The sequence below is a fragment of the Heteronotia binoei genome, chromosome 21 (genome assembly GCF_032191835.1).
Source record: "Heteronotia binoei isolate CCM8104 ecotype False Entrance Well chromosome 21, APGP_CSIRO_Hbin_v1, whole genome shotgun sequence".
NCBI classification, from domain to species: Eukaryota; Metazoa; Chordata; class Lepidosauria; order Squamata; family Gekkonidae; genus Heteronotia; species Heteronotia binoei.
Genome location: NC_083243.1, coordinates 188,257,306 through 188,269,586, shown reverse-complemented (window position 1 = coordinate 188,269,586; position 12,281 = coordinate 188,257,306). Strand labels below are relative to the sequence as shown.

Here is a 12,281-nt window from a genome sequence, read left to right as displayed (position 1 = left end):
ACCCTTCACATCCGGGCCACTTGCTATTTGAGATCTTACCGTCAGGTAGGCGATATAGAGTGTTGAAGGCTAAGACAAATAGATTCAAGGGCAGCTTCTATCCAAGTGCCGTGGTTAGGCTAAATGCAGGGTTATGAATGGTTATTTGTTTTTAGATGCATTTAAATGGTCTATGTATATGTCCTTTTTGGGGGGTGTTGATGTGTTGGTATGTTTGTGGAAGAGCACCTCATTTCGTTGCTCTCATTTTCTTTTTTGAGAACAATGACAATAAATTTATCTATCTATCTTTAGAACTGCCTCCCTGTTTTCTTTTTCTTCTTTACCCCCTGCAAGGGGCATTACGTTGTGCTCCCTTTATCATACATCATCTTAATTGTAAGAATTGTTTTACTATTTTAAATATTTTAAATTTATAGATATTTTTTTTAAAATTTTATTTTAAATTTATAGATCTCCTCACTTTGGCTTGGCAGAGAGCAGGGCATTTGCTGCCTTTTATACTAAGTGCTATTGGGACACCATTGTCTGAACGTCATCTTGTTAGGGTGATAGTTTTGCAAATTTTAATGTTTGATTTATTATTTTAATCTAATGTCACCTGCCCTGAGTCTGTTCATGGGAAAGGTGGGATAGAAAATAAATATTTAGGTTTTAAAATGATGCTGTTGTTCCAACTGCAGACACAAGGATGCCGTGATATTTATTTATTTGATTTATATTTGATTTATTTATCTAGTTTGACCTCGAGTAAATATTGACTGGGGCTCAGTTCAGCCTATGGGTAAAACAAGTTATTTGCATTTGCCTCAACAAGTGTGTTGATAATAAAATCGTTGACTGAGCTGTATTCCTATCACCTACCATTATATGTGAATATGCATTATTTTGCACCAGTACATGTCTAGGGTTGCCAAGTCCAATTCAAGAAATATCTGGGAACTTTGGGGGTGGAGCCAGGAGACATTAGTGGTCAAGATCAAGGCTGTGACAAGCATAATTGAACTCCAAAGAGAGTTCTGGCCATCACATTTAAAGGAACGGCACACCTTTTCAATTCCTTCCTTCCATAGGAAATAATGAAGGATAGGGGCACCTTCTTTTGGGGCTCATAGAATTGGACCCCCTGGTCTAATCTTTTTGAAACTTGGGGGTATTTTGGGGGGAGGCACTAGATGCTATACTGAAAATTTGGTGCCTCTACCCCAAAAAAACAGCCCCCCTCACAGAGCCCCAGATACCCGCAGATCACTTCTCCATGATTTTCTATGGGAATAAATCTCCATAGGGAATAATAAAGTTCCCAGCAGACATTTCCCTTCCCTTCCCCCGCTTTCTGACGACCCTGAAGCGGGGGGAGGGTCTCCAAACGGGGCGATCCCCCGCTCCCACCTGGAGATTGGCAACCGTATACATGTCTGAATTGCCTGCAGAAACATCAGAGAGGAGTTCGTCTACATCTTAAAAGAGGCTCCAGCTGCCCCCCCATAAACTGATTTCAAAGGACATGAAGATGATCCTTAAGAGTCTCTATTGGTAGTAGGTTAAATTCAGAATATATGAAAGAAATATAATAGAAAATGATGTTGACAATATCCTTAAGAATATTTGACATTTTCAAATCTTTATATCATTGAGGTTCCTTTGCTCCCCAAAGTTGTTTGTTGTTTCCTTCGTGAGGTAATAACGGAAGGCCTGCAAACAAGCCTATGACGCTAGAATACTGGTTTTAAATTGTATCTGCCAGAGGCATCCTATTTAATGTAATGAAATATAAAGCATCAAAAATATTTTAAAAGGTGTGGATGATTGGTATAACTATTATAAAGGAAATGATTAAATTCAATAAGCAGTCCCCTGGTTCAGTGGTGGAAACCGGTTGCAGCTTCGCGAAAGCATTTTATTAAGCGTTATTACGCTTCCTTTTCACAGATTTATTCCAGTCGAGACCTTGAGGAATCCATCAACAAAATCAGAGAAATCCTGTCAGATGATAAACATGATTGGGAACAGAGAGTAGCTGCAGTAAGTATTTCATTTTATATGAACGACAAGCGAGACCCGCAAGGACTTTCAAAGGACATCTAATTTTCCTCTCCCCCATTATTTCCTCTCTCTCATTCCCAAAAGCCCATATAGCTCCCTGTCTCTTGCTACCATCTCTCTTTCCCAGCCACCAGCCAATGTATCTTTATCTACCTCTCTTTGTGTTCAGCATTCCCTCCTTCCCTCACCCTGACGGCACCTCTACCCAGGAGAACTATGGCTGTAGAGCACACTGCTGGCACTATTCCAGGCCCAGCTGTGCAGTGGGGGAACTCCCAAGGATTTGTGGGGGGCATGTCACTTTTTCCGGTATCCCCTACTCACACTATTTCCTCTTTTCCTTCTCCTGGCAGTCTCATATCCTCACCTTTCTCTACTTCCTTCTCTCCTTTCTACCCCTTAGCCATTCTACCTTTATTTCAGTGGTCGTAGCACTGGGACAGTGCTTTACTACTTTACTACTAAAAACATGTTCCAGGCTCAATACGAGAAGCCAGCCCTGGACATACAAACAATGGATATAGTCATTATTTAAGATTCGACTGTATCGTAAACTGTTCGCACATCGTGGTGACTGCACATATCAGGAGGCTCTTGGGTAGATAAATGATTGGAATGTCTGGAAAAGACTACATTGTGGGGCAAAAATGGAGTCAGGCATGTATTCCAAGAAGTAGGTTTTGGGACAGGGGAAATTTTTGTGAACTGATAATAACAGCTACTTTGCTGAAGATGAAACTCTTGGAAAACATAAGTTTTCAGTTACAAATGCTAAATTCAAACATGGAATATGGTTAGGCCAAATTTTTTGCTGCTCCTTTATTTTCATTCATAATCCATTTTCAAGGATACATGGAAAATGCTTCCAGTATTAATGCTTCTACATTAATATTCAAATCATCAGTAGTTTATCAGTGAATAACAACTGCCAACTCCAGAACCAGTAGGGGTGGGGAGTAAGAAGAAGAGTGGGGACGGGATCCGAGGGGGAGAGAAAGAGGGGGGAAAGAAGGGAAGATTGCTGCTTTGCACTTTGCTTTGAGGTGGAGGCAATTCTAGTCTCTCCCCCCCCTATTCCACAGGAGGAGGTTTCTTCACTGCCTAACAACACATGGAGGAGGGAGGGAGGGGGTATCAGAACCAGTGTAGTTGCTCATGCTCTCTTGCTCCCCCTCCCACCTACCATTTTATCAGCAGCGCTTTCACCCTATTTCACTATCCAGCGCCTGAGGAAGGAGACGGAGAGAGATGGGGAAGAAGTCTGCTAATTGGCCTCTTCTTTCTTGCCCGTCCAATACCGTTTTCCCGCACAGCTTACCTCACAGTCACAATCCCGTTCCCTCCGCAGCGTCCGGTCGGATTTCCCACCATCTGCGCCAGAGTTACAGGGTTTACGTTTGTTACGCAAAAGCCGCGGCACTTCCTGTAACTTCGGCGCAGATGGTGGGAAATCCAACCGGACGCTGCAGAGGGAACAGGATTGTGACTGCGAGGTAAGCTGTGCGCGAAAACGGTACATGTTTCACATCAGGGCTTGCCCTTCGTTTCCTTTTCCTCCCTCTCCCAATGGAGAGGAGAATGCAGTGGGCTGGACTGTGGCTCTCCCTGGATCTGGAGGGGGCAGCAGGGAGGCCTGCAATGCTCCAGCCCCAGGTTTCGGGCGGACGAAAGAGGTGGTGCAGCCTTGCTCCCGGCTGCCTCCCCTTGCAAGAATAAGCAGCTTCAGAGCCAGACCACTTTCCTCCAAGCCCAGATAAGAAGCCAGGCTTGGAGAAGAGCACACACCGGCGCGCGACCCGGGAAGCTGAGAGTGGCAGAGCAGGTGGAGGGGGCACGCAACAGTGCCCTGTAGGTGAGATGGCACCCCTGGCAGCCGCCTTCCTTGCCTACTCCCACACACCGGGCATGACTGTTTCTATCTTTCATTGGGTGGCTGCTGTCGAACGGTTGCGAGTGGCATGTGGTTGCTGGTGGTCCTGGACCCGGTGAGTTGCCAACCTCCATGTGGGGCCTGGAGAGCTCCAAGAATTACAGGTGATTTCCGGACTACAGCAATCAGTTCCTCCTGGAAAAAAAATATTGGCTGCTTTCTAGGGTGGATTCTGTGGATGCTCTGAGGTTCCTTCCTTCTTCCCCAGGCTCCGCTTTCAAATCCCCAGAAATTTCCTGCCTTGTAGTTGGTTACCCTAGACTTCAGTCCAAAGCCAAAACAGTCCAAAGCCCCTTGAAAGGACATTGCCCTCTTCCCCTTCTGTTTGCAGACAGAAACCAAGGTTTCAAAGCTTTGTTTATTTTGATTTTTATTCTGCCCTCCTCACAATGTTGTATTTTTTTTTTTATGAATGACCATTGAAAGCATTAATTTCTTAAAGCTACTGGTGCTGCTTTCATTATACAGGGCAGGGGTTTAAGCCCTCCGATGAATTTTTGTTAAGGTTTCGGTCCCCCCCCCCCCCGTAATTCTGGGGTGTTTTCCAGGTTCGTAGAAAGATGCGCCGTCTTGATTTAGCCACGTTGAGAATTAGGGGTGTGTTCCTGTGTATGTGAGGTGTGTGCATATACGCGTGTTCGTGTAAATAGGGTTAGGAACTTGTAGCACTCAAGGTGCTGCGTCCGTTTTATCTTGAGAGTTCTAGCTTTCAATTTTTAGAATGCATATCAAATTCCTAGTGTTGTTTTGAAAAGTTTGAATAGTTCACGTTGTTCTTTATATTTTAATTTTTTAATGAAGATTCCTATCCTGCCTCTAGGTGGAACGAACCAAGGTAGCTAATAATGTAAATTTATAAAACAACCAAATTCTTTAAAATACATCCCCCCAAAAAATAAAGAGAAAAGAAAGAAAATACAGCAGCATAATATACTATCCCCTATTGCTTTTAAACCTGTCCTCCATCTTCAATGGGGCGTTGCTCCCCTGTAAGCCCACAATCGGGGTTTATAGAATTGTGCTATAAATGCCCCCCTCCATAAAACTGAAAGATGGTCAGATGTCAAGTCGACGGATTCAAGAATGAGTCAAGGTTGATACTAAGAGTTCATTTATTGATAACCGGTACTCTGGCGCAAGCCTCTAGCTTGCTAAGAATGAAGCCGATACATTGATACATGGGTTTTAAGATACACTTCAAAAACATTCCTACGGGGGGCGGGGAGGCGGGTTACAGGAGGAAACATTCACACATAACTACTAGATACTTTCTCAGGCGATAGCTAGCCAGTGTCCTTGGATTGTTATGCAAGGCTTCCTCCCATCTCGGGCCCTGAGAAGGCGCCAACTAGTTCCTTCACACCAGTTACAAATCAAAATAAGAAAAGAGGGGAAGGGAAGCAACTAAGGTAAAACATTAGCAGCAGTGAATCTATTATGATTTTAACAGGGCCCATTGCTTAGGCCCGGATCCCCCAGTCTTAAGTCATTATTGGTCGATCTTGACATCAACAATATGCCCCTTTACTGATCTTATTTTCGAAATGTTTTTGTTCAATAGCTGAAAAAGATCCGTTCTCTGTTGCTGGCTGGAGCAGCTGAATATGATACCTTCTTCCAACACCTGCGCTTGCTTGACGGAGCATTTAAATTATCTGCAAAAGACTTACGGTCCCAGGTAGTGCGAGAGGCTTGTATCACATTGGGGTAAGGCATATAAATCAACATACTCTAATGTATAGTGCTGTGTGTTCTAATAGGCAGGTTCCAAGGGTCTTATACCATCTTCTACAAGGCGTCTGAAGCAATGGGTCTACCAGTGACTAGATCTGCAGTTCTTATTTTGGTTTTATCGGTTTGACAATCTGCAGATATTTGTATCGTATTTGTGCAGAAACACACTTATGATATTGGTTTAATAATTCAGTTCCACTTTTTTCAGAGACAAATGAAGAAACCAGCTTGCTTTTTACATTGGAAAATAGACTGAGATGGTTCTGTCACTTGGCTAAATTTAGACTTTGGGACGTTTAGACATTGGTTTGTGGGGGACTGATTAAGATTGTCCACCCCAAGAAGCAGATGGATCTGTATGGATTCCTGACTGCCTTGTTCTTGCTGAAATCTGGGACCCTTCCTGAAGTTTTGGTTGATCTTCTACCCATGGATGATCTGCAAATTGCCATCACTCCTGGGCATCCTCTGCCGTGACATAGAGCCCTCCCTGCCCCTTAGTTTGCTAAGGAGCTGGCAGGTAGGCAATATACAAAGGGAGCAAATTTGAGTGACCAGAACTTTCCCCCTGCCTGCCTGCCTGGCTTCAGCTGATGCTTACAGCAAGCGCCAGGATCGCACCCTCCACCCTCCGATCCCAGCGCTTGCTGTAAGCAGCAGCTGAAGCCAGGCAGAGGAAGCACTCGCCCCCTCCGCAAACCCAGCGCTTCACAAAGCGCTGGGCTGTGGAGGGGGCGGCGTGCTTTCCCCATGCCTGCCTGCCTGGCTTCAGCTGATGCTTACAGCAAGCGCCAGGATCGCACCCTCCACCCTCCGATCCCAGCGCTTGCTGTAAGCAGCAGCTGAAGCCAGGCAGAGGAAGCACTCGCCCCTCCGCAAACCCAGCGCTTCGCAAAGCGCTGGGCTGTGGAGGGGGCGGCGTGCTTTCCCCATGCCTGCCTGCCTGGCTTCAGCTGATGCTTACAGCAAGCGCCAGGATCGCTCCCTCCACCCTCTGATCCCAGCGCTTGCTGTAAGCAGCAACTGAAGCCAGGCAGAGGAAGCACCCGCCCCCTCTGCAAACGCAGTGCTTCGCGAGCGCCGGCTGTGGAGGGGGCGGCATGCTTTCTCCCTGCCTGTTTGCATGGCTTCAGCGCTGATGCTTAAAGCAAGCGCTGGGATCGGAGGGCAGAGGGAGCGATCCTGGCGCTTGCTGTAAGCGTCAGAGCTGAAGCCAGGCAGGCAGGCGCGGGGAAGCACCAGGACGGAGGCAGCAGATCGCCCCCCCCCCCCGGAGGAAGGTACATACGGTACCTTCGCTCCATAAGATGCACACACTTTTACCCCACTTTTCTGGGGGGAGGGAAAGTGCGTCTTATGGTGCGAAAAATATGGTAAATATATTATGAAGAACATACAAAAGTTACCATAAATGCAGAACATTTTAACCAAACAAAAGTCTCAAATGTAATATTTCAGGGAGGACCCCTCAAAGTCTCTTGATTTCACAAAGAGAGTACTAAGACTCAATAACAAAGTTCCAAAGGAGTCCCTCCGTTGCTTGTTGGCTTCTGAAGGAAAAATTCTCTTCTTCACACAACCACCGTTTTTTAATTGCGTTCCGCTGCTCCTGCAGCTTCCTCATAAGCCAACTGAAATTTCCAGCCAAGGTCTCCCTCAAACGCCCATTTCAGTATCTTAATTGACGGCTATAATCCTTGGTTATCAGGGGCAACTATCTCAGCATAAAATTAAGTATATAATTAAAGCCTTTTAGACTTTTCTCCCTAAACTGAGCATTCATGAACACATGAAGTTGCCTTCTGTGTGAGGCTATTGGTATATCAACGTCATGTCTGCTGAGGGCAGCTTTCCATAGTACTGGGTCTTTACCTGCGGCTTCATTCTTTAACTGGTGATGCTGGGAATTGAACCTGAGGCCCTTTCTGAATACAAAGTAGATGCTCTATCACTGAGCCATTGCCTTTCACCAAATACAGCACAATAATATAATCTCATGACGTGGTTGTAAGATTCACCAGAATTTTGAAATCAGTGGTAATGACCATTGATAGCAAATACTTATAGCAGGAATTGGAGAAAATACAAGCAGTCATTTCAGCAAGGTGTAACTCGTCTGCGGTGGTTAGCTTCTTTTACAAGAAGGGTAACCAATTTGTCCCAGCCGCCATTCATGTTTTTAATACCAAAACAGTATCTCAGTTATTATATGGGATCCCCGTTTGGGTCTGCGCCTTCAATTTCCAACTTGAGCAAATTCAGGCAGCGTTCCTACGCCGTATTTTGGGGGTCCCCAACTGTGTTAGCTATGCTGCAGCGTGCCTAGAAACTGGAACCCATGTGATCAAGACCAGGGCATGGCTACTAACCATAAAGTTTTGGCTACGCCTACACTTAGGGATATTGTTAGAAGAGTATAATTTGGAATAGTAATCTAGAAATATAGCTAAAACATTCTTGGAGCATGAGTGTAATCTGCCTGCTTCATCTCTGATTAGTGTCACTGTCCTGGATAATTTCTTCGTTTTTAGGGCAGACCCTGCTAGTTATATTCATATGATGCTAGCTGACTCCTTTGTTTCCAATTGGTATAGTCAGATCCAGAAGACAATACATTTCATAGTTGTCTTCCTGAACAATCTCTGTATGCTAAGTGAAATGCATGCATTCAGAATCCTGAAACAGAGGATTTTGGATATTGAGAAACAGTCCCTTTGTTCCTCTGAACATAAAACGTGTTCCCCTTTAGCATTTGGTATCTTTCCAAATTATGGGCTGCCTGCTGCCTACCTTTCCCAGCTTACATCACCCCAGTTACGCCGCTCTTTTATGTTAGGAAGACTTAATGTTTTACCCTCAGCGGTACTGTCTGGGTGGTTTGCCAACATCCCTTATCAGGAAAGATTCTGCCCATGTAATGGAAGGCACCTCGAAACGGTCTCCCTTCACTGTGATTTCTATGAGGAAGTGCGGGACTGTATAATCAATCCTACCCTGCCTAACCTTTATGGACTACCTGAGGCAAAGTTGGTTTTCTTTCTGCTGGCCTAGTTGCAAAGTACCTTTTGGCTGCCATAACAATCAGGGAGCAGAAGACTAGCTCCCCTGCTTGATGCTTGACTAGTTTTTATAACTGAAACTCTGTGCAAATTTTCCATGCTGTGCTTTTTTACTTCTATTCCAATAAAGGGATTTGGATTTGGAAAATACAAGCCCAGTATTACTTTATTGAGAATGGAAAAAATGGCGACCTCTGGCATAGCAGCTGTTGGATGACAGTTCCACCAAAAGATGTTACCTCTGAAGAGGCATGGCTATTCTAGGCAGAAGTGTCCATACATTGCATTTACATGTTATTCTCAAGCTTAGTGCTACAGTGAAACTAGTAGAGTAGAAAGCAAAGTGGGAAAAAACCCCCAGAAAAATATAATATTCTTTTAGCATTCAAACTGAATTCAAGGTGAAGTTCAAATGATTTTTTTCTTCTTCCAGCAAATACTTTGGTGGTAATTCTGTGATGAACTCGGCCAGAAGTATTGATTTAAAGTAAAAGGTAGTAGGGGAGTTTTAATAGCAGCTCATAAAATTCACAAATGTTCGGACAAGATGGAAAGCTCATGAGCAGGTTGAACTGAAACGGAGCATTAGAGCAATTCTGCGCCCTCTGGGCTGCTCTCTAGTCGCAAGGCAGCGACTTGTATTGAATCCGTGAGTTAAAAACTCACAAATAATAAAGGATAAGAAATCTTGGGAGGAATAGTTTCATTCTGTGTGTTCATAGTCTATATTGGCAGAACTGCAGAAAGTGAAGATAGAAAAGGCAGTCTCCAGCACTTCCCATCATTTCAGCTGCAATAGTTAGTATTTGTTGAGCCCTTTTGAATGTTTAGAGTACTTTGTTAGCCTTAGAGCACGCATGTAAAGAAGGTGAGTGTTATCCTCATATTACAGATGTGGGAGTGAAGCTGGGAGAGAATGGCCTTCTTTCCTTTAGTGAATTTATAGCAGAAGTCAGTGCCTACATAAGGGAGCGCCTACTTTGTAGCTCAGTTTCTTAGACACTCTGATACACCATTGTGATAAAAAACCCTCCAAACTGGTTTCTTTTTTCCCCCAGACATCTGTCTTCCATCTTGGGTAACAAGTTTGACCATGGGGCAGAAGCCATCATGCCAACGATCTTTAATCTCATTCCCAACAGTGCCAAAGTCATGGCGACCTCCGGTGTAGTAGCTGTTAGATTGATTATCCGAGTAAGTATCTCTAAAAGAAAAATGAACATTGTTTCTCAGGAATATTCTGATTAGAGCAGTAGAGGGGTACAAATGCGAAAATTGTTCCAAATAACCACTCTTCAGGAGAATCCTAAACAACAGTGTCTCTAATAATCTATAAGAGAAGGTTCACTGCTTGTTGAACTAATTTTTATAATGTCACTTCTTGGTCCAGAGCCAAACTGGAAACCTTTCAAGGCTCAGAAGCCAAATTATTCAGTTGTGCCCTCTGGGCTTCTCTTTAGTAGTCTGATTTTTTTTATTATTTATTTTATTTATTTAGGATTTATATCCCACCCTTCCCACAAAGTGGCTCAGGGCGGCTTACAACAAAGAATCAAACATAAAATTAAACTAACATTTAAATATATAAGCATTTAAAACATTTAAAACCTTAGAAACATTAAACATCACAACAGAATATATAACAGGAGTCTGGTAAAGCTACGTTTAGTTTCTCATCAGTTAGGTGTGGGCTAGCTGGAAGAGAGTTGTCTTGCAGGCCCTGCGGAACTGAACAAGGTCCCGCAGGGCCCTCACCTCCTCCGGCAGCTGATTCCACCATGTAGGGGCCTTAACAGAGAAGACCCTATCCCTGGTGGATTTTAGACGGGCTTCTTTTGGCCCGGGGATAGCGAGAAGGTTTTGGGTTCCCGATCTCAGTACTCTCTGGGGAACTGTGCTGAATTCATCAGTGTTTAAAACAGATGCAGAACAAAGTGCACACTGGGAAAAATATGTTTGCTGAAATTAGTAGCTCAGTCTGAGAAAGTAGCCTGATTGTGTGCTCTTGCAAATACGTCCCCTACTATTTAGTTTTAATTAACTTTTGTTTTCTATTTATGAAGGAGAAACAAAACACATATGCACCTGCAAGTCAACATCAAGTTTAAAGATCCATAGCTGGATAATCACAGATTCTGTGGATGTAACTCTAGAAAGAAAAGAGCTGTAATTCTGACCTGTGTGTTAAAATAAATCATCTGTGGCAAGAAAATTTGAATTCTTTGGTCAGCATAATTTATGCAAATTGAAAATTCTGTATGTTTGCTCATAAGTATAACTTTTTCTGCTACTCATGAAGAAGTGGAAAAGGGCAGTAATTGACTCTGAAGACTTTGACCACTGGAAGTTCAGTGAACCTGCCTGAATTTAGCAACTTGTCGGTTAAAGACATTTGCTATCCATGTTCCTAAATGTTTCTTTTTTGTACTACATTCATTCCTCAGCATACGCACATCCCTCGACTAATCCCTATCATCACTAGTAATTGTACCTCCAAGTCTGTTGCAGTTAGAAGGTGAGTTCCTTTTTTATCTGTGGCTTAGGGAAATCAAATGCTGCTTTGAGGTGTCGCTTGTGTATTTGATGCAAGCTGTCGCTCATTTCTTAATGCACTGTAGATCAAAATCAATATCTGATAGAACAAAAACCACAGATCAGGTTCCGCTTATTTGAACCAACCAATGTTTAAGAAACAGGACATAATCATATGGTTACAAAGAACATTCTTTCTAACTATAAAGTTTAGAGTGTGTTTTTCTGGTTTTCCTCTGTTCTGAAGACTTACCAACCTCTTGGATGCCTTCCTTTAACTCGCAGCTGATGCTATTTAACATACATCTAGCATCAACCATTTGCTAGATTTAATTTTATCTATTTCATCTCAGAGTTGGAAGGGACTACCAGGACATCAGTCTCAGCTAAATGTGCAGGTTGTATATGGGTTCACTTGACTTTAATGGGAATGTTAGGAAAAAATTGGCTACTGCAGGGATTTAGGACCAGGTTCTTGTAAACCTAGGTTTAAATCCCCATTCTGCCATGAAGTTTGCTGGATGATCTTGAGCTGATCACACACGCTCAGCCTAATCTAACCGGGGGGTGGGGGGGGGAGAGGTGTGTATTATGAGTTTTAAATGGAGGAAAGTAGAATTATGTAACCTTTTTGGGGTCTCCGTTGAGTGGAAAGGTGGCGTACACATGAAATAACTAACGGACTGTATATAAACAACACTAGGAAGAGGAGACTTGGGACACCTTTTCATTACTCTGATTTGAAGCCTAGAAGTAATAGTGAAACTGTTGTTAAATCTAGAACTCTATTGGAGAGAAATTTCTCCCACCTGTTTTTGATAGATCTTCAACCCCACCTGAGCAGTCATCAATCAAGCTTAACAAGAATAACATACAGTATGTGGGGCTGCTCCTGTGGGCTGCTTGTAGGCAGCAAACCCAAGGCTGTCAGCAGAGTCGCCTGTTTTTTCTAGCCTTCCAGATAAATGCCACATAATGCC

The 12,281-nt window shown here is 43.5% G+C and overlaps 1 protein-coding gene across 17 annotated transcripts in view; it reads left to right on the top strand.

Moving 5' to 3' along the window:
- Positions 1 to 12,281, top strand: part of CLASP1 (cytoplasmic linker associated protein 1) — a 400,778-nt gene that overhangs the window by 176,988 nt on the left and 211,509 nt on the right. For all 17 annotated transcript variants that reach the window (XM_060262849.1, XM_060262864.1, XM_060262857.1 and 14 more), the window contains 4 exons: positions 1,933 to 2,025; positions 5,538 to 5,683; positions 9,828 to 9,963; positions 11,214 to 11,284. In XM_060262849.1, the coding sequence (XP_060118832.1) occupies positions 1,933 to 2,025; positions 5,538 to 5,683; positions 9,828 to 9,963; positions 11,214 to 11,284 (446 nt within the window). The remainder of the gene's footprint in view (positions 1 to 1,932; positions 2,026 to 5,537; positions 5,684 to 9,827; positions 9,964 to 11,213; positions 11,285 to 12,281) is intronic.